Source organism: Buteo buteo, chromosome 18, assembly GCF_964188355.1.
Source record: "Buteo buteo chromosome 18, bButBut1.hap1.1, whole genome shotgun sequence".
In the NCBI taxonomy this organism is placed as follows: Eukaryota; Metazoa; Chordata; class Aves; order Accipitriformes; family Accipitridae; genus Buteo; species Buteo buteo.
This window is the reverse complement of record NC_134188.1, coordinates 29,705,626-29,724,235: the sequence shown is the minus strand read 5'-3', so window position 1 is coordinate 29,724,235 and position 18,610 is coordinate 29,705,626. Positions and strand designations below refer to the sequence as shown.

The window sequence follows — 18,610 nt, the reverse complement described above, 5'->3', positions numbered from 1 at the left end:
GCCACAGGCTGCCCCCAGGTAACGCTCATCGCTGCGGGCCTGTCGCCCCCGCACCCCGCACCCTGGGGGGACCCCGTGCCGCGGGGGGACCCTGTACCCTGGGGGGACGCTGCACCCCACTGTCACCCTGTGCCACGGTGGGACCCCATCCCCCAGCAGGATCTGGTCCCCGGGCAGGACCCCGCGGCATCGTGGGACCCTGCACCCTGCTGCGACCCCGCACTCCGGTGGGACCCTGCACCCCACTGGGACCCTGCGCCCCACTGGGATTCTGTGCCATGGTGGGACCCTCTGCCCTGGCAGGACCCGCTCCCCCAGCAGGCTGCCGCCGCCGGGGCCGGCACTCGAGGCGCTCGATGCGCAGCGCCAGCTTGAAGGCGCTGGACTCCAGCTGAGCCAGCAGCCGAGCCGCCCGGGTCTGCAGCCCCTCCAGGGCCGTCTCCAGCGCCTGCACCCGCTGCTCGGCCTCCTCTGCCGCCGCCGCCGCCACCGCCTCGGCGTGCACATCCAGCTTGCCCATGCGCAGCAGGAGCTCGCGGCCCTTGGCCTCCATCATGGCCCGGGCGCTGGGGAACTCAACCAGCACCTCCGCCAGGTCCTCCTTGGAGAGGCAGAAGAGGTCCGAGTAGCCGATGCTCATGATGTTGGCTGTGCGCCGGTTCCCCGAGGTGTTCCCTGGGGAGGTGGGGGCTGCGGTGAGGCTGGGGGCGGGCTGGGGGGCTGCGGTGGGGTGCAGCAGGGGGCTCACCTTTGATGTTGATGAGGCTGATCTCTCCAAAGTAGAGCCCCTCACCCAGGATGGCGAGCTGCGTGACGCCGTCCTCCGCCACCACGGCCAGCCGCCCCTCACGGATGAAGTACATTTCACGCCCCACGTCGCCCCTGCGGCAGACAAACTCGCCGGGGCCAAAGACCTGGGGCTGCAGCCGCAGCACCAGCTGCTGCAGCACACCGCACTCCCAGCTCTGGAAAAGACCGACGCGGCGCAGGGCCGGCAGGTGGACGCTGGCCGCCACGTCGGCCCGCAGCCCCCGCGGCAGGTGCCGCAGCACCGACCGCTCTGCCGGCAGCTTCCGCTGCGCCCGCAGGTGCTGGTGCCAGTCAGCCACCCGTCGCGACAGCCGCCTGCCCACACCCTGCGCCCGCAGGTAGCGTCGCACCGGCTCGGGGTCAGGGTAGAAGGCAGCATCGGCTGCGTTCCTGTTGGAGATGACGGAGCTGATGCTGCCCATGATGGTGGCGAAGCCCAGCACAGCCAGAAGGAAGCCGACGGTGATGAAGAGGAACTCCTCCTCGCGCCGGGGCTCTGGTGTGTCACCCACGGTGGTGAGGATGAGGGTGGAGAAGTAGAAGCTGTGGAGGTACTGCCGCAGTGGGTGGGCAAAGCCAGGGCGGCTGGCGTTGGGGCAGACCCAGGCATCGGTGCCCAGCCCCAGCCAGGATGAGAGGGCAAAGTAGAGGCAGCTGTGCCAGTGGATGGTGATGAAGACGTAAAGCATCAGCTTGGCGACACGGAAGGCATTGGGGTGGCCCGTGCGTGTCTCCCAGCGGTCGGAGGCCTCGAAGAGCCGCGGCGCCCGCAGGCAGCGGTTGGCACGCACCACCGGCACCCCAAGCCCCAGGCGCAGGTAGAGCAGGTCGGTGGGCAGCACCGCAGCAACGTCCCAGGGGAAGGATGGGGAGCTCAGGTAGTGCTGCCGGATCTGGCCATGGTCCCGCACCAGGATGCCATCCTCCAGGAAGCCTAGGGGTGGCAGCGGGTCAGGACCGGGATCACTGCCGGGGCTCCTTGGTGGGGGCATGCTGGCACTGGGGGGTCTCCCATCAAGCAGGGGGGGGCTGAAGTGAGGGGTGATGGGCTCGGGGTGCCCAGGGTTTCCCTGTGCTGGGAGGAGGTTAGTGGTGGAAGACCAGGTGGGTGCCCACTGCAGGGCACAGAGGGGTCCCTGGGCCTGGTTCTCCTGGTGGAGACCCAGGACAGGTGTCCCGTGGGACGTTGCTGTGGGCTGTCAGTCCCCTGTGCTGCCTGGGCTGCCCGTGGGGCTGAGGGTCTCAGCAGTGGGTGCTGGGACCCCAGAGCACCCACCCAGGCCCCCCCCTCCCTGTACTGGGCTGGCTGATGGGGTGACGGCCATGCCCAGGGTGGGTGTGTGGGGGTGTATGTGCGTGTGTGTGCACCCGATGGCCTGAAGTGTGGATGGCTGCATACGTGTGTGTGCGTTCACGTACACATGGGCATGCACATGCATGTGCACGTGATGCATGGCTGTTTGCACATAGCTGTGAGTGCACACAAACACGTCTGTGCACACAGGTGAGTGTGCATTTGCATGTGCAATTGCAGCCAGGTGTGGAGCAGGCGTGGGGCAGGCGGTGGGGCCGGGGCGGGGGGCTGGGGCACGCCGGGGCGCAGGCACCGACCGGTGTGGAGGCGCACGGCGATGTCCACCAGGTAGAGCGCGTCGCAGAGGTAGTCCAGGCTTAGCCACAGCACTGTGTGCTGCTCCTGCAGGTCGGGGAAGCAGGACCTGGCGGTGCAGGCGGCGTCACTGGGGCTCAGACGGTGCCGACGAGTGCCAGGACGCCCTGTGCCCCCACCCCGCCACAGGCGCCAGGGGCCTTTGGCAGCAGCACCTGCCCTGTGCCCTCCCAGGCACCTGCAGATGAGGACGATCCAGTTGTAGAGGACGGGCAGCGCCATGATGCTGATCCACCAGTAGTACCATTCTCCAGAGGGGTCCAGGGTCCAGCTCCGGGGGGTGGCGGTGCTGCCGGGGGAGGCAGAGGGACCTCAGGGCTGCCTCATCCCCGGCTGGCTGCGTCCCCCCACCCAGCCATGCTGGCGCCTGGCCCCCCCCCAGCCCTGCACCGTGGCCCTGCTCCCGGCAGCTCCTCGACTCAGCCAGCCCCTTGCCATGGCATAGGGTGCTCCACACCCGCAGATCCCGTGGCACTAAGGGGTGTCCCTGCCACGTGCTCCCACTCTGGTCCCCATGGTGGGCAGCCATGCCCTGCTCACCCCCAGGCATGTCCGGTGCTGGTGCCAGGCTTGGCTGTGGCGATGAGCGCGGTGGTGCCGCGTGGCTGGGGCCAAACCCAGCGGTGGGACAGCACAGAGCTGAGTCTGTGCATCCTGCACTGCGGGCGCTGGTGAGGGTCCTGCACCTGTCCTCCAGCACGCAGTGGGTGCTGCAGCCCAGCCACAGCACTGAGCATGGTCCCTCGGCAGGATTCAGCCGTGTGACTCCACCAGCGCCGGGCGCATCCTGGCAACATGGGGCTCCCCAGGGCACTCATCGGCCCACCGGGACACCAGGGCTGCAGACAGCCATGTCTCCAGCCACGCTGGGCATGCTGGGGCAGTAGAGCCGTCATCTGGCTCTGCTGGACCGGGGGCCAAGGGCTGTGGCAGACCGGAGTGGGGATGTGCCATGGGGTGGTGTGGAAGCCCCTGGGCCGAGTTTGGGCACAGATGGAACAAGCTGGATCCCGGCCGTGCTGCTAATGAGCAGGGGGCACACGTGGCCTCTGCAAAACTACCAATGCTGGGGTCAGGGGTGCTCTGGGCAGGGGTGCAGGGTCCAGCTCTAGGACCATGGAGGTGGCAGGGCCAGATGGGCACAGGGGCTGGGTGCCAGCGCCGGGCCGGTGTGTGCTGGGGGGACCCTGGATCACCCGTGGAGGTTGTGCTGGGAGAGCTGGCCCTGGGTCTGCAGGGCAAGGACACGTGCCAGAATGGATGTCCCAGGGCCCTGGGCAGCAGGAGCTGCAGGTCATGGTCAGGTGCAGGTGCTGCTGGGAGCACCGTGCCCACGGGAAGGTGGGAGTGGGGTCAGGGGCAGCCTGCAGAGTGCCAGGGATGGTGCCCAGTGCCGGGGGTCCCCGGTGCAGGTGGGCACAGCAGGGTCATGGTGCCTCATGCAGCCAGGTTGCCCGTAACCAGGCAGTGGCTGGTGCCCAGTGCTTCTGCGGCACCCGGGGCCGTGCCCGTGCCCTGTGCCTGCTGCCCGGGCAGTGCCCGGTTCTCGGTACAAGGGCAGGGCCCGGGGACTGCCCCAGTGCTGGTACCCGCGGCTCCCTGCCCGGGGCCCAGGGGCAGGCTCTGGTGCCCGATGGTCGGTGCCAGGCAGTAACCTTTGCAAGATGCGGCGGCAGTTCCCGGTAACTGGCGCACCGTGCTAGAGCGGTGCCCGGTGCAGGGGAGGGGGGGTATCCGGTGCAGGCAGTGCCCGGTGCAGGGGGGTACCCGGTGCAGGAGGGGGGATACCCGGTGCAGGGGGGGTTACCCGGTGCGGGGGCTGCCCGGTTCCCGCGCGGCCGAGCCCGCCCCCGCAGCGCCCCTCGTCCCGCCTGGCCCCACCCTACTCCAGGCCCCGCCCCCGGGCCCCGCCCCGGCGCGGCGCAGCCAATGAGCGCTCCGGAACGCCCGGCCCCACCCGGCCCCGAGCTGGCGGGCCCCGCCTATCGAGGCGGGGCGGGGCGGGGCTGTGGGGCGCGGCGGGCGGGGCCGCGGGCGGGGCCTGCGCGGCCGGTGCGTCGGGCGGCGGCGGGAAGATGGCGGCGGGCGCGCGGGGCCCGCAGCGGGGGCGGCCGGTGAGCGTCGAGGGCGGCGGGAACGGGCGGGGCGGGGACGCCGGGAACGGGGAGGGAGGGAGGGAAGGAAGGAGGGAGGGAGAGGGGGGGACCGCCCGCCGCCAAGGCCCGGCGGGGCCGTGCCCGGCCCGGCGGGCGCCCTTCTGCCGGCTGTAACGGGGCGCCCGGGCCGCCGCCTGCCCTTGGCCGTGCGGGGCTGCCCGGCCGCCGGGTGTCCCCATGCGGGGGGACGGGGGGGCCCGGCCGGGCGGGGCGGTGTCCGCGGGGGTGCCCCGCTCCCCGGGGGTGCGTGGGTGCCGCGCTCCCCGGGGGTGCGTGGGTGCCGTGAGCCGTGGCGGGGAGCGGCCGGGCCGGGGCCTGGGCCGGGCCGCGCTGCCGTGGGTGCGGAGGGGCCGGCAGCCCGGGGGTCGGCCCTGTCCGCGGCCGGCCCGGGGGGGGCCCGGCCCCGCGTCCGACGCCTCCTCTCCCCTCCCCAGGTACGGCGCTGATGGGACGGGACCCGCCGCGACCTTGACCCCAGGTAGGCGGCCCTGCCTCGGGCAGGGCAGGCAGCGCCCTGGGGCCGGGGGGGGGCCCGGGCCCGGGCCCGGGCCCGCCGCGACCCCTGGGTGGGGGACCGGGGGGTTGCCCGGGGTGGGCAGCACCACCCGCGGCGCTGGGGGAGCCCGGGGCGGCGGCGCTGGGCACCGAGGGCGGGACGCCCGGCCAGCACCGGGATGTGGTGACCCGGTGGGGGTCTCTGCCCCCGAGGGGGCTGCAGGGCCCCGTGGTGGCTGGCCGCACTCGGCCAGCGCTGACCCCAGGGAAGCGCCCGGCTCTCGGGCTCCTGCTTGCCACCGCTGCTGCTGCTGCTGGCCCCTGCCCCGGGACAAGTGGTTTTGGGTGGGATGCCTCCGTCTGGCAGCGAGAGAAGGCAGGGTTGCCGGCCTGGTGCCTCTGGCGTGGCGGCGGGCGCAGGCAGCTCGCTGCGGGGTGGCCTTTGGCCTGGCTGGGAGCAACAGCAGCCCTGCACCATGCTCCCAACCTCCTGGGGTGCAGAGGAAGGGTCTGGTGCCCACCGGGCACAGGGGTGGACTGAAATGCCTCCCCCGGGAGCAGCTGCCACCTCTCTGCCTGGGGCTGCTGGCTCCTTGTCTGCCGCTCCTGGGAGCCTCTGGGAGCCCCTCGTTCCTCTCTGCCTGCGTTGGACTTTGTCCCTGTCCCCGCAGGTGTCAGGGGACAGCCGGACCATGGCAGTGGGCTCTGTGCTGGGTGGCTCCCTGGGTGCGTGGCCCTCACCAGGCCTTGGCAAGGGCAGGGTGCTCTGCTCGGTCTCTGGTGTGCGGGTCCCGGGTTGAGGTGGGCGGCTGTGCCCCTGGCATCTCTGCCCTCGGTGTGGCGCCACCCTGGCTGCCTCCCCGTGTCCCTGGCCACTGGACATTTGCTGCCCGTCAGGACACTTCACTGCAGAGCGGCCTGGGAAGCTGGTGCTGGTGGGCAAAAGGTGGGCTCCTGACGCGTCAGCGGGCTTGGCGGCACCGTGCCGTACCCTGGCAGGTCTTGACTGGTGGCTGGGTCCCCTCTGTGTGCAGCAGGGAGCTGAGGCCGGGGTGAGGAGGGAGCAGGTGCCAGGACGGAGCTGGCAAGTCCAGGCCCTCGGGACCATCATGTGGCAGACGAGCCCCTTGCCAGCCCAGCCATGGGGCTGCCTGCCCCCACGCCTGCTGCATGGCTGTGGCTGTCTCCTGGTGTGTGACATCCTGTGGGTGCCACTGGGCTTTGCCTTCCTATCCCCATCTGGGTGATTGCTTCGCTCTGCTCTGGCTTGTCCCCTGCCCTACTTCACCAGCCTCTGCGAGGGGCTCATATGGTGACACGGTGCTGGGCAGTCTGACTGCAGCCTGGCCTGGGGCAAGAGCCGCAGGTGCCAGTGTGCTGGGGGCTTGCCCTGGCATGCTGGCCTTTGGCGAGGTCTAACTTTAGCAACCGCAGTCAGACCTCATCCACGCTGGAACAGGATGCCAGTCGTGCCGTGGTATAAATACGCCTGGCCAGTGCCTGAACCACAGGAGGGGCGTGCACCTTGCGCCAGCACCGCTGTGCTCAGCTGCCCGGGGGTTTGTCCCCCTCATTAACATGCTTTGAGAAAGGTGCCGGGCCCTGCCCTGCCTGTGTTGGCTTTCAGCTGTCCTTCCTCCAGCCCTGCTGCCGTCGACTTCCCTCTTTCTGCCTGTTGCGGTTTGGGTTTTCTTTAATGGCCGCTTTCGTTTCCCTTCTGTTGTGGGGCTGCGTCCCAGGGATGGGCCACCTTCTCCTTGCGACGTGCCTCGTACCAGCTTCTTGCTGGTCCTTGCCGAGACCCACGCGCGTGTGCCGCTGGCGGGGCTGCGGTGACTCACTGTGCCGTGGGGCTGCGCGGTGCAGGGCTGCTCCTGGTCCATTGGCAGAGTGGAGGCCAGAGCCGTGCCCCGTCCCGGCACAGGGGCCACATGTGCTGGCTGCTCCTGGCTACATCCCCTGCGCCGGGCTGCCATCTCGAGGGAGGGCTCTGCGCCTGCCCCCCTGTCCCGGCACGCTCCGGCATGCCTGCTGCGCTCGGCATGCGTGGCACCCGGCTCCGCTCTGGCTGTCCCCGCGGCGCATGCTGCCCGGCTGCCCGAGGAGGTTATTTCTGGCAGGGCTAGGCAGCTGGGGCTGCTGGCTCCCCGCACTGTCAATCTTTCCACACACTGCTGAGGGGGTTTGGCAGGGGCCCGTGCTGGTGCAGGGGCTCTGGGACGGGTACTGCGGGGCTGTGATGGCTTCTCTGGGGCCAGCCCCTGCCCCAGGCTCCCTGGGGACCCTGGCAGCAGAAGTGGGTGTGGACAGCCAGCTCCCAGGGCAGCACGGCGCTCTGTGCCCATCCCCATGCTGTGGTGGGCCCCAGCGGTGGCGGGGTGCCGGGTCGCAGGGCCCTATAAATATCCCCACCAGCTCCCTGGCAGTGGTGTCGTGCCGCACTGTCTGTGGGTGCGCCATCGGTGCTGCCGCAGCTGCCAGGCTGGGCTTTCCCCAGCCTTTTTAAAGGCCGACGCTGCTGCTGCCCCCGTCCCCAGGGTGACAGTGGTGTTGGGGCTGGTGGGAGCCCCGTCCTACGCGCTGCCTCGGCCACGGTCAGTGCCGCTTGTGGCATTGCCTTGTGCCGTGCTGCCCGTGGACCCTTGTGCCGGGCGAGCTCATGTTTGTGACGCTGAGGATTTTGCTTTGAGGACCCTCTGCCTCTTCCCACGATGCTCCTGCCTGGGAGTCCTGCCCGTGTCCCCCCCGGCCCTGGGGCCCCCACTGTGGAGGTGGCTGGTGCCACCACAGGCTCTGGTTTTGATGGCAGCCCGCTGCCACGGTCTCACCGCCCTCCCCAGCTTCCTTGCTGCAGGGTGGGGAGCGTGTGCCGCGATCAGCGTGGGCTGGGTGAGATGGAGCTGGGTGGGATGAAGCCAGGGTGCTGGTGGGGCTGGGAGAGCAGATCCCTGGCTGGGCTGGGTGGGCCAGGGGAGGTGCCGGTGTCAGCGTGGGTGCGTGAAGCCCTGTCCCCACTGCAGGACCACCGGCAGCTCTGGGTGGGGACGAGGGATCCCACCTCCGAGGGATGGGGGCAGCCCAGCGTCACGGCGGTGGCAGGGCTGGTGGCAGGTACTGAGACACTGCAGCTGGGGGGAAGGTGCTGAGTGGGGACCTCTGCTCGGTGTGAGGGGTCTGCGAGCGTCCCCCCCTCCCCAGGCAGCAGCTCCAGGGGCACCTCCTTTTCCTCCCCTTCCCCGCTATCGGGCCAGGCCCCTGCTGCAGTTGTTGGGGGGCCTGTGCCCCCCAAGCTGGATGCTGCTGGGCCATCAGTCCTGCCGGCTGTGGGGCACAGGGGCGGGTGGCTGTCCTGGCTGGGTGCCGGGTGCCGTGGGCTGGGCCGGCTCCCAGGTTCAAAGTGCGGAGCTGGGTGTGGAGGCAGGGCCGGCAGCCAGAGCCCTCCCGGCCTGTGCCGCCCCGGCACGCTCGCCCTTCCTTTTCCCCGGCCCAGCTCCCGGCGCTCCGGCACTCCTTCCTCTCGCCGGGTCTGGGGTCAGTCGTGGGGCAGTGCCGCGGCCCCGGCAGCCAGACCCTTCCGCGGCACGCATCCTTTTGGGGCTGACCCGGGGCTGGCAGTGCCTCGTGGGGCAAAGCCACCGGGTGTGGTGTTGCCACCGGCTCTGGCACGCCACCGGGGAGCTGCGGCCCCGTGGCCCTGCTCACCGAGGTAGGTGACGCGGCTGCTCTGCCCTGACCTGCCCCGCTGCCCTCCCTGGCCCCTGCCCAGGGAGCTGTGCCCAGCATGGGGCTGCGGGATGGTGTTGGCACCGACTTTGCTTCCACGTGCACCGTGTCTCCTCCTGCCTGGCTTGCCGCAGCGCTCCCTGTCCCGCTCAGCGGTGTCGTGCCACAGCCCCGTGGCCGCTCTGGCCTCAGCTCTGGGGCCTGGGGCCAGCACCGTGCTGGCTGCGTGCCGTCCCGATGCTGCTTGGCCCTCAAGGGCTTCCCTGGTGCCTCCGTGCCGGGCTTGCTCCTCCTGCAGTGACCTGCTGTGCCGTTGGCCGCAGCTGAGCTGGCGGTGCCCGGCAGGGTGGTCGCTGCTTGTCCCTGTGAGGGGTTGTCCCTGTGCCACTCCTCTTCCATGCTCTCTGCCTGCTGGTCCTGTGGCCAGTGTGGCAGCAGTGGCTCCTCACCCTCTTCCCTGGCAGCCATGACCCAGCCCTGCAGCGCCTGACCCACAGGTTCCAGCGGCTCTGGCTCTGGAGCGGCGTGGCAGCCCCATGGTGCTGCTCTCCCAGCTGCCGGGGTGTCATGGGGCGACACTTCTCCAGGGCACCGGCTGCCCCCAGCGGCGAGCCGTACCCCACTGCCGCGCTGGCAGGGCTGCGGCCGCGCTGGCCCGGCCAAGATAAATGTGGGGGTCCTGGGGTGGGGGCAGCTTCCTCGGCCGGCACCTCTGGGTGCTGGGCCAGGGGGAGGGTTTGGTGGTGGAGAGCAATGTGGGCAAACAGGTGGCTGCCCTCAGGCAGGACGGGGCTGGTGCATTTGCCAGCCGTATCGCTGTGGGGAGCAGAGGCAGTGCGGGGGGGCCTGTGCTGGGATGGGGGTGTTGAGGGCGAGCCAGAACCATCCTGTGCATCCCAACCGCATGGCAGGATCTGCTGCCAAGCCCGGCCTGCCCGCCTGCCCTCCTTCTCGCACCCTGTTGCCTGGGCATGGGGTCGAGTGCCCCGGCAGTACCAGGTGTCCCCTGGGACCAGGCGGGCTCTGAGCCGCTGCTCTCCCCGCAGCCCAGCCCGGGGTGGCAGCAGCATGGAGAGAGGGGCCCCGTGGCCCGCCCGCTCCTCTGTGCCCCTGCGGCGCTGCCAGGCAGCAGTCGGATCCGGCCTGGCCCACGGGGCGCCCCGCCGCTGCCCGTGACCGTCCCTCACCCTGCCGATGGAGAGGATGAGCTGGCTGAGCAAGCTGAACCCGCGGGCGGCCGGGCAGCGTGCCCCCCGCAGCGCCAGCCTACAGAGCCCCGTCACGGCCGACCCCGAGACCTGCCTCATGGTCTTCAAGAACCACTGGTCCCAGGTGAGCCGGGGGCGCGGGGGGCCGGTAGTGGGGACCCCACCTCTGCCCGGCACTCGGCGCCGCTGCCATGCCCACCCTCCTCCAGGTCCTGCGCATCTTGGAGCGGCGTGGCTGCAAGCCGGCACCCGATGACCTCAGCGCCGTGCGCAACAACACCTACCAGATGCTGAACCTGCTGGCGGAGGACCGGCCGCGGGGGGAGGCGGCCCGGGGGCCCATCCTGGAGTTTGTGGCCTCGGAGAACCTGCTGGAGCGGCTGCTGTGCTGGCATCTGCAGGGTGACTTCACCGAGGAGCGCAAGGTGGAGCAGCTGAAGCTCTACGAGATGCTCATCAGCCAGGCCCGGCAGCCCCTGCTGCGGCACAAGCCGGTGCTCACGCCGCTGCTGCGGCTGCTCAGCCTGTGCGCTGAGCCCACCTCCGCCCCGCTGGAGAACAGCCTCGTCCTGCTGCTCAACCAGCTCTGTGTCTCCGTGGCCAAGGAGCCCTCCATCCTGGAGCTCTTCTTCCACAGCCACACAGACCAGGGCCCCGCCAACCTCATCATCTTCTCCCTCCTCATCCCCTTCATCCACCACGAGGGTGTCCTGGGGCAGCAGGCCAGGGACGCGCTGCTGCTCATCATGGCGATGTCCGCCAGCAACCACGCCGTGGCCAAGTCCATCACCGACAACTCCTACTTCTGCCCGGTATGGCTGGGGGTGGCTGGGCTGGCCCGATGCGATGCCCCCTCTCCCCGGAGCAGTGCTGGGACCCGGCCGGTCCCCAAGAGCTCTGGTGGTGATGTGGGGTTGGGTTTGGCTGTTGGGGTAGGAGCCACAGGTGTCACTGGAGGAAGGTCCTGCCCTGGCTGAGGAGCCTGTGCCATGGAGCAGGGAGGGCTTGGAGATGGAGGGCTTGGCAGCAGGCTTGGGGACAAAGGAACCAGTTCCCTGGGGACAGCGGGGGACGTAGGGCTCAGCAAAGCTCCCCTGCTTTGAATTGGGATGGAGGAGGGCAGGTTTCCCCATGGGATTGGTGTTTGGAGGAGGGTGGTTGGGTCCAGCGGCTGGAGACCCAGAGCCTCCAGCAGCTGGCAGGCACGAGCAGAGCAGGCAGGGCTCCAGGGCAGGCAGGAGCAGAGCAGGCAGGGGTGGTGCCAGGGGACCTACATGGACAGTGGGATCGAGTGCACCCTCAGCAAGTTTGCCGACAACACCAAGCTGTGTGGTGTGGTCGTCATGCTGGAGGGAAGGGATGCCATCCAGAGGGACCTTGACAGGCTGGAGAGGTGGGCCCGTGTGAGCCTCATGAAGTTCAGCAAGGCCAAGTGAAGGGTCCTGCACATGGGTCACGGCAATCCCAAGCACAAATATAGGCTGGGTGATGAGTGGATTGAGAGCAGCCCTGCAGAGAAGGACTTGGGGGTACTGGTGGATGAAAAACTGAATATGAGCCAGCAGCGTGTGTTTGCAGCCCAGAAAGCCAATCGTATCCTGGGCTGCATTGAAAGCAGTGTGACCAGCAGGTTGAGGGAGGTGATTCTCCCCCTCTGCTCTCCTGAGACCCCACCTGCAGTCCTGCATCCACATCTGGGGCCCCCAACATAAGAATGACATGGAGCGAGTCCAGAGCAGGGTCACAAAGATGATCAGAGGGCTGGAGCACCTCTCCTATGAGGACAGGCTGAGGGAGTTGGGGTTGTTCAGCCTGGAGGAGAGAAGGCTCTGGGGAGATCTTATAGCAGCCTTCTAGTACCTAAAGGGGGCCAGTACTTAAAGATGAGGAGGGACTTTTTATTGGGGAGTGTAGTGATAGGACAAGGGATAATGGCTTTAAACTGAAAAGGGGTAGATTTAGATCAGATGTAAGTAGGAAGTTCTTCACTGTGAGGGTGGTGAGGCAGTGGAACAGGTTGCCCAGAGAGGCTGTGGATGCCCCATCCCTGGCAGTGTTCAAGGCCAGGTTGGATGGGGCTTTGAGCAACCTGGTCTAGTGGAAGGTGTCGCTGCCCATGGCAGGGGGGTTGGAATGAGATGATCTTTTAAGGTCCCTTCTAACCCAAACCATTCTATGATTCCATGACCCAGGTAGGCAGGAGCAGAGCAGGCAGGGCAGGTGCCAGGGCTCCGTGGCGTGTGCCGGGGCAGTGCCGCAGGCATCTGCACCCACTTTGCTCCTGCTCCCTGCCCTGCCTGCCGTGCTGCCGCTCTCCTTCTGGCTCTGGCAAAGCGTAGGTCTGGTCCCGGCTGCATGCCAGCTGGGCCGGGGTCTGGTGGTGGATTCCTATGGGCTGCCGTGCTGGGCTGCAGGGTGGGGGTCCCAGGTGGGCTCGGCCGAGCAGGGTACCGTGGTGCCTGTCCTTGTGCGGGCTACCCGGTGCTGTGGCTTCCTGGCAGGGGGGCTGGTGGCTCGGGGGGAGCTGAGTGCCTGTCCCCCCAGGTCCTGGCCACGGGCCTGAGCGCCCTGTACTCCTCCCTGCCCCGCAAGATCGAGGTGCGGGGGGACGACTGGCACTTCCTGCGCCGTGAGGACTGGATCGGCGTCTCCTCCCTCGTCCTCTTCATGAACTCTCTGGAGTTCTGCAATGCCGTCATCCAGGTAAGGCTGGCGGGCCGCTGGCCCCGTGTGGGACTGGCTGTGGCCCTGACCCCCACCCTGCTTCGCAGGTCGCCCACCCCCTTGTGCAGAAGCAGCTGGTGGACTACGTCCACAACGGGTTCCTCGTCCCCGTCATGGGGCCAGCGCTGCACAAGGTGAGGGACCTCCCCGCAATGGGTGCGGAGCTGCCTGCCGGCCTGGGCAGGAGGTTTCCTGCCTGTACCTCTGCCTGTGTGGGTGGGCAGGGGGCCCCACGGGTGCCCAGGTGGCCCAGCCCCGCGCCGAGCTGCTCCCACCCGCAGACCTCCATCGAGGAGATGATTGCAAGCACAGCCTACCTGGACCTGTTCCTGCGCAGCGTCAGCGAGACGGCCCTGCTGAAGACCTTCCTGCGCTTCGTCCTGCTGCACCGCCACGACAACAGCACTATCCTCGACACACTCGTGGGCCGCATCAACAGCAACTCCCGGGTGAGAGGTGCCAGGCTGACCCCACAGCCCCCTGAGCTGCCACAGCCGTGGCACTGCCCTCCTGCCCCACTGTGGGCTGCCCCATGGGACTGCCTGGCCGTGGTGCTACCCTCCTGCCCCACTGCTGTCCCATGGGTCTGCCCGGCCGTGGTGATGCCCTCCTGCGGCTCCCTCACCTCCGACCTGTCCCCAGCTCTGCATGGTGTCCCTGAGCCTCTTCCGGACGCTGCTCAGCCTCAACTGCGAGGATGTCATGCTCCAGCTGGTGCTCAGGTAACCTGCCCTGTGATGCCGGTGCCGGGGGGGGCCGACCTGCTGCTGCCCCGCGCTGGCTTCTCTGGGACCTGGCCTGGGGTGTCACTCCCGACTGTGCTCGTGGATTTGGGGCAGCCGCATCATCTGCCCTGCCGCTGAAAGCACTGGGGTCCGGTGAGGCCCCCTGTCCCCGGCCATGACCCGCTCCCCTGCGCGTGCGTCCCCCACTGGCGGCCCCCACGTGCAGCCCTGTCTCCCCCCAGGTACCTGCTGCCCTGCAGCCACGTCATGCTGAGCCAGAAGCGGGCGGTCAGGGACCTGGACATCTATGGGAAGACGGCTGCCAAGTTCCTCTCCCTCATCCCGCGGTGCTGCCGTCCCGAGAGCCTGCCGCCGCCCGACCGGGAGGAGGAGCACGCCGCCTGGTCCAAGGGTACGGTACCGGGGTCTCCACGCCCCATCGAGCCTGCTGCCGCCGGGGGGGCTGTGCCGCGTGGCTGCCGCCCCATCCTGGCTCCGTGCTGACCCCGCTCCGTACCATCGCCCACAGGCCACGGCAGCCCCAACGTGGACACCTCCTCGGTGGTGACGGTGCCGAAGCCCTCCACGCCTTCCCGGCTCTCCTTCTTCATGCGGCAGCAGAGCGCGGCCCCCGAGGCAGCCGGCCCAGCACCGCGCTCCCCCGGCACGCCGTCCGGCAGCCCCTGCCACCGGGCCGGCAGGTGGGAGGAGGTGTCGGAGCTGGACAGGAACTACCTGGAGTACCTGCGGGACGCGCGGCGCAGCATCGACCGCTGCACCTGGGCTTGCCGCGTCTGGTCGGCACCCTACGACGGTGAAGAGCCCAGCGCCGGCGGTGCCGCCCCCCCGCCCGACGGCGGCCCCCCGCTTGGCCCCGACTGCCTCGGCACCCCGCGCCCCCCAGGGCCCCCCACCCCGCGGACTAAAAAGCGGGGCCTGCCGGAGGAGGGGGCGAGGGAGGGGCAGGGGGGGCCCCCCGGCAGCAGCGGTGAGCCCGGCGCGGGGGGCCCCAGCCCCGAGGCCCGGGACTCGGGGACCCTAGTGAATGGCGCGCATGGGCCGGTGGAGCCGGGCCGGCCCGAGGGGGATGTGGTGGTAAAGAAGGTGCGCCGGAGCCCCCAGGGCGAGGGCGATGGCGCGGGGCCGCCCCCCGAGCGGGAGCACCGGCCGGTCCCGGCGCAGAACGGGGCTGCGGCCCCACCGTCCCCCCGTCTGCAGCCCCCGGGCTGGGAGCCGCTGCCCTCGGTGGACTCGCTGATCGAGGAGCTGCTGGCCCGGGTGCCGGCCGAGCCCAACGGGGCCGGCGTCACCATCGAGGCCTTCACCGAGGAGCTGCGGGAGATCGAGGCCGAGATGAAGAACGGCGGCGGCGGGGCCCTGCCCGCCCCCCAGGAGCCCCCCGAGACGCCCCTGTCCCGCGAGGAGGAGGAGGCCTTTGCCAGCTTCGCCGCCCTGCCCGAGGGGGATGCCGCGGGGCGGGCGCCGCCGCGGCCGCCGGACCCCCTGGCCCAGCTGGTGGCCAGCCCGCCGCGGGCGGTGGGGCCGCCCCCCAGCCAGCCCTTCACAGGTGGGGGGCCACGGGGCCGGGGTGGCGGGGGTCCCGCCGCCCGCGGCTTTGCTCGACGTGCCCCCCCACTCCGCCCGCAGGCCCCTTTGTCTCGGTGCTGTTCGGGAAGCTGGAGAACATGCTGCACAACTCGCTCTACGTCAACTTTCTGCTGACGGGGCTGGTGGCCCAGCTGGCCTGCTACCCCCAGCCCCTGCTGCGCTCCTTCCTCCTCAACACCAACATGGTCTTCCAGCCCAGCGTCAAGTCCCTGCTGCAGGTATGCCCTGGGGTGGGCAGGGGTCCCCCGGGACGCCCCCCAGCGCAGTGCCCAGCCCTGCCCGGGGCCGGCCGTCACGGCATTCTCTCGCCTCGCAGGTCCTCGGCTCGGTGAAGAACAAGATTGAAAGCTTCGCCGCCAGCCAGGAGGACTTCCCGGCTCTGCTCTTCAAAGCCAAGAAGTACCTGATCGCCCGGGGGAAGCTGGACTGGTCGGACACGCCGAGCGCGGTGCCCTCCCTGCGCCGCACCGAGACGCTGGGTGAGGGCTGGCGGCGGCTGGGGCGAGGGCTGGGGCCGGGTGGGCAGCACCCTGGAGCGGCACGGCACGGAGGGCTGGGGGCTGCCCGTTCCTTGGGCTGGGGCTTGGGCAGGGGGCTGCGCGTTGCATTGCACGGTGGGCTGGGGGCTGCCCGTGGCGTTGGACAGGGGGCTGGGGGGGTGACACAGAGGGCTGGAGGTCGTTCAGAGGTGCGGGGGGCTGCACGTCGCCTTGCATGGAGGGTTGGGGGTTGTTCAGAGGCGTGGGGGGCTGCACCTCGCGTGGCACGGAGGGCTGGGGGCCACGCAGGGTTGCTGGGAGCTGCCTCTCCCTGGGTGCCGGGGCTCTGGGCCGTCGGTGCGGGACTGACCCGGTTCCCCGCAGTGAAGAGCCGGAAGCCGTCCATCGGGGAGCTGATCCTACGGCACACCAACAGCCCGACGCGGGCGCGCCAGGCGGCACAGCTCGCCTTCCAGCACGTGCGGGACGGGCAGGTGCTGCAGGCGTTGGCCGGGGCCTCCCTCTTCCGCGGCTCGGCCGAGCGGCAGAGCGAGGCGCTGCGCGTCAAGAACGCCGTCTACTGCGCCGTCATCTTCAGCGAGTTCCTGAAGGAGCTGGCAGCTATCGCCCAGGCCCATGCCGTCACCTCGCCCTTCCTGACCGAGCCCCCCGAGGAGTGACCCCCCCTCCCCACCCCCGCCGGCCGGCGCCTTTTTAACCACCCCCAGGACACGGACCTTTTTAATTTATTGGGGACGAATGTTTGGTTGAGATCTTGCTGCAATATGTACAGGAGTGACCAGCGGCCCGCTGTCCCCGCAGCTCGGGGGGCGGCAGGGCAGGACCCTGGGCGGCCCCGGGCGCGGTGGCGGGGGCTCGGCGGGGCGGTGGGGGCGCGGGGCGGGCTGGCTCTGCCCCCCTTTGCCTCCCGCCGCTCCCCAGGGGCCGTGTACGCCGTGGGGCCCTGCTCCGGCCGTCGCCCACCCAGCCCCTCTCTATGCAACACCCGCCGCCCGCCTGCGCTGCGGGGCCCCCGGGGGTGTGGGGCTGGGGGGGGGCCGGGGCGCGGTGGGGCTGGGGCAGTGCATGAGGAGGGCTGCGTGTGTCTGTGCTGTGTAAAAGCCCTTCTGTAATAAAGGGTCTGGTCGAGGGCATTGTCTGCCCCTGCCTGCGCCGCTGCCGGGGCTGGGCTGGACTCCGGGATCCCCCCTGCATGGCCAGGGTGCGGATCGGGTCCCCAACGGTGCCAGCTCCAGCTGTGTTGGGGCACCCGGTGCTGCGTGGCCTCAGTGTTGGACACCCAGCAGTGGAGGCTCGGGAGCGGGGCAGGCCCAGGAGGGCCTGGGGGCAGTCCCTAGGGTGGGGGGCAGCTTGTCCCCCACAGCATGGGTGCCTGGCACTGCTGCGTCCCCACTGTCCTGGCTGGGTGCTGCCAGGCATCCTGCTGGCCTGGGGCATGTCCTGCACTGGGGCTCTGCCCTTTCCCCCACCATAGCACCCCACGTCTGCCCTCCCGGGCCCCTCTTCTGCTCTGGGGGGGCTTGTGCCTTGGGTCATCTGTGGCCCCCTCCTCCAGGCGTTGGCCCCCAGCCCTCACCCAGCATCTTGGCAGGGGCGAAGGGCGGCAGCGGGAGCAGGCACTGGCACTGCTGGAGGTGGAGGCTGTAGAAGGGATGTGCCGCATCTCGGGCAGCACCGTGGCACCGGCAGCCGTGCTGTCCGGCGCCCAGTCGAGGCAGAGGAAGCAGCCATTGCTCTTGGTCTTCAGCATCTCGCCCATCTTTCGCATCAGGTGCTGGTGCAGGGGAGGCTTGCAGTCCAGCTGGCGCAGGATGTGCTGCTGCGTGTCCCGCACCACAGCCGCCTTCTACAGGTTGTCTAGGCACACGTGGTGGAAGCTCTGGGGCAGTGCAGGAGGAGACGCCTCCCCCCACCACCCCACTGTGCCCCAGCCTCACTGCCTGCTCTCCTGTGGTCCCCCCCAGCCTGGGGACAGGGTGTGGAGTCCCGGGAGGTGTCATGAGCAGTGGCCGGTCTCAGCCCAGTAGCAGGCAGCTTCTGCCCACCCCGGGAGTGGGTTCCTCAGCCACTGGGGGGGGCTGTGGATGCAGGTGGCTGCGTCCCTGCAGTTCTCTGTCTGTGGTCTGGGGCGAGCCCACCCCGCACCCCTGACTGTGCCTTGGCTGCCAGCCCCAAGCCTGTCTGTGGGGCAGAGGGGGTGCGGGCTGGTCAGCTGCAGAGCCAGCTCCTGGAAAACTGGAGCATCCTCAGCAAAAGGCTGGTGGGGGTCACCAGGGTCCCCAGGCAGCAGTGCCAGGGCCAGACCTTGCACCCGCCCCGTGCTGACCACTGCTGCCAATTTGGGGCTGAAAGCCCTGAGGGCCTTTGGTGTCCCCCTTCCTGAGAGGCATGGGGGCTGTTTTGCCCCTACCCCCCTGCATGCTCCAGGGGTGTGATGATCCGGGGATGGGGCGTAGGGACCCGCTGGGGTCTCTGTCACCACCTGGGGAGAGGACATGGCAAGCCAGCGCATGGCTGCTCCTCCTCACCTCGGGCTTGCTGTCACCGGGGTCCCTTCGGAGGGGAGATGACTGTGCGTATGGCCATGCGGAGGGTGGCTTGTGGCAGGGGAGCACCTGCTCCATCCACTGGCTGATCCCTGGGCACCGCGGCTGGGCACCACGTAGGCAGGTGCCTGCCCGAGGTCCGGCATGGTAGACGCCCCATCCTCAGCATCCCTCAGCCCCACTGCTCACTGCTATTCCCCCAGCCCAGGCGCCAGCCGTACACCTGTACTGATGGTGATGATAAATTCCCTTTCAGGTGACAATTAGAATGCTGCCGATGACCCTGACTAGCTGTGACTCCAGGGCAGGAAAGCTGCTCCTCACCACTGGCAGCTGTTTCCATGGGATCCGTCACTTCTCCAGGTCTTTACATGGCAATGCGTTTTATCAGTGGTGCCCAATGTTAATGTCCTGGTGGACGCTGTGTGGGGCCTCACGACCCCCAG

General features: G+C 69.6%; 2 protein-coding genes across 2 annotated transcripts; one reads left to right on the top strand and one right to left on the bottom strand.

The window, feature by feature from the left end:
• Positions 1-25: 25 nt before the first annotated feature.
• CNGA4 (cyclic nucleotide gated channel subunit alpha 4) lies at positions 26-9,923 on the bottom strand. The gene is made up of 5 exons (XM_075050622.1): positions 9,349-9,923; positions 2,658-2,768; positions 2,422-2,528; positions 749-1,744; positions 26-675 (listed from the first exon to the last, which is right to left on the bottom strand). Exons 1-5 carry the CDS (start codon positions 9,921-9,923, stop codon positions 26-28), a joined length of 2,439 nt encoding a protein of 812 aa, XP_074906723.1.
• Positions 4,511-16,762, top strand: FHIP1B (FHF complex subunit HOOK interacting protein 1B). The gene is made up of 13 exons (XM_075050376.1): positions 4,511-4,593; positions 5,070-5,113; positions 9,900-10,185; positions 10,271-10,873; positions 12,606-12,764; positions 12,833-12,919; positions 13,067-13,234; positions 13,428-13,507; positions 13,753-13,922; positions 14,040-15,077; positions 15,158-15,336; positions 15,435-15,597; positions 15,982-16,762. The coding sequence occupies exons 3-13, from the start codon at positions 10,048-10,050 to the stop codon at positions 16,275-16,277; spliced, it is 3,081 nt and encodes a 1,026-aa protein (XP_074906477.1). The 5' UTR covers positions 4,511-4,593; positions 5,070-5,113; positions 9,900-10,047; the 3' UTR covers positions 16,278-16,762.
• The last annotated feature ends 1,848 nt before the right edge of the window (positions 16,763-18,610 follow it).

What these genes read in the sequence shown, in the direction of transcription:
- FHIP1B (XM_075050376.1), top strand. Translation starts at nt 10,048, where the DNA reads ATGGAGAGGATGAGCTGGCTGAGCAAGCTGAACCCGCGGGCGGCCGGG. An exon ending in ATGCTCCAGCTGGTGCTCAG is followed by an intron (nt 13,508 to 13,752) that starts GTAACCTGCCCT and finishes GTCTCCCCCCAG; the next exon opens with GTACCTGCTGCCCTGCAGCC. An exon ending in GCGTCAAGTCCCTGCTGCAG is followed by an intron (nt 15,337 to 15,434) that starts GTATGCCCTGGG and finishes CTCGCCTCGCAG; the next exon opens with GTCCTCGGCTCGGTGAAGAA.
- CNGA4 (XM_075050622.1), bottom strand. Translation starts at nt 9,923, where the DNA reads ATGCTGCTGCCACCCCGGGCTGGGCTGCGGGGAGAGCAGCGGCTCAGA. An exon ending in TGGATCGTCCTCATCTGCAG is followed by an intron (nt 2,529 to 2,657) that starts GTGCCTGGGAGG and finishes CTGCACCGCCAG; the next exon opens with GTCCTGCTTCCCCGACCTGC. An exon ending in CGCCGTGCGCCTCCACACCG is followed by an intron (nt 1,745 to 2,421) that starts GTCGGTGCCTGC and finishes TGCCACCCCTAG; the next exon opens with GCTTCCTGGAGGATGGCATC.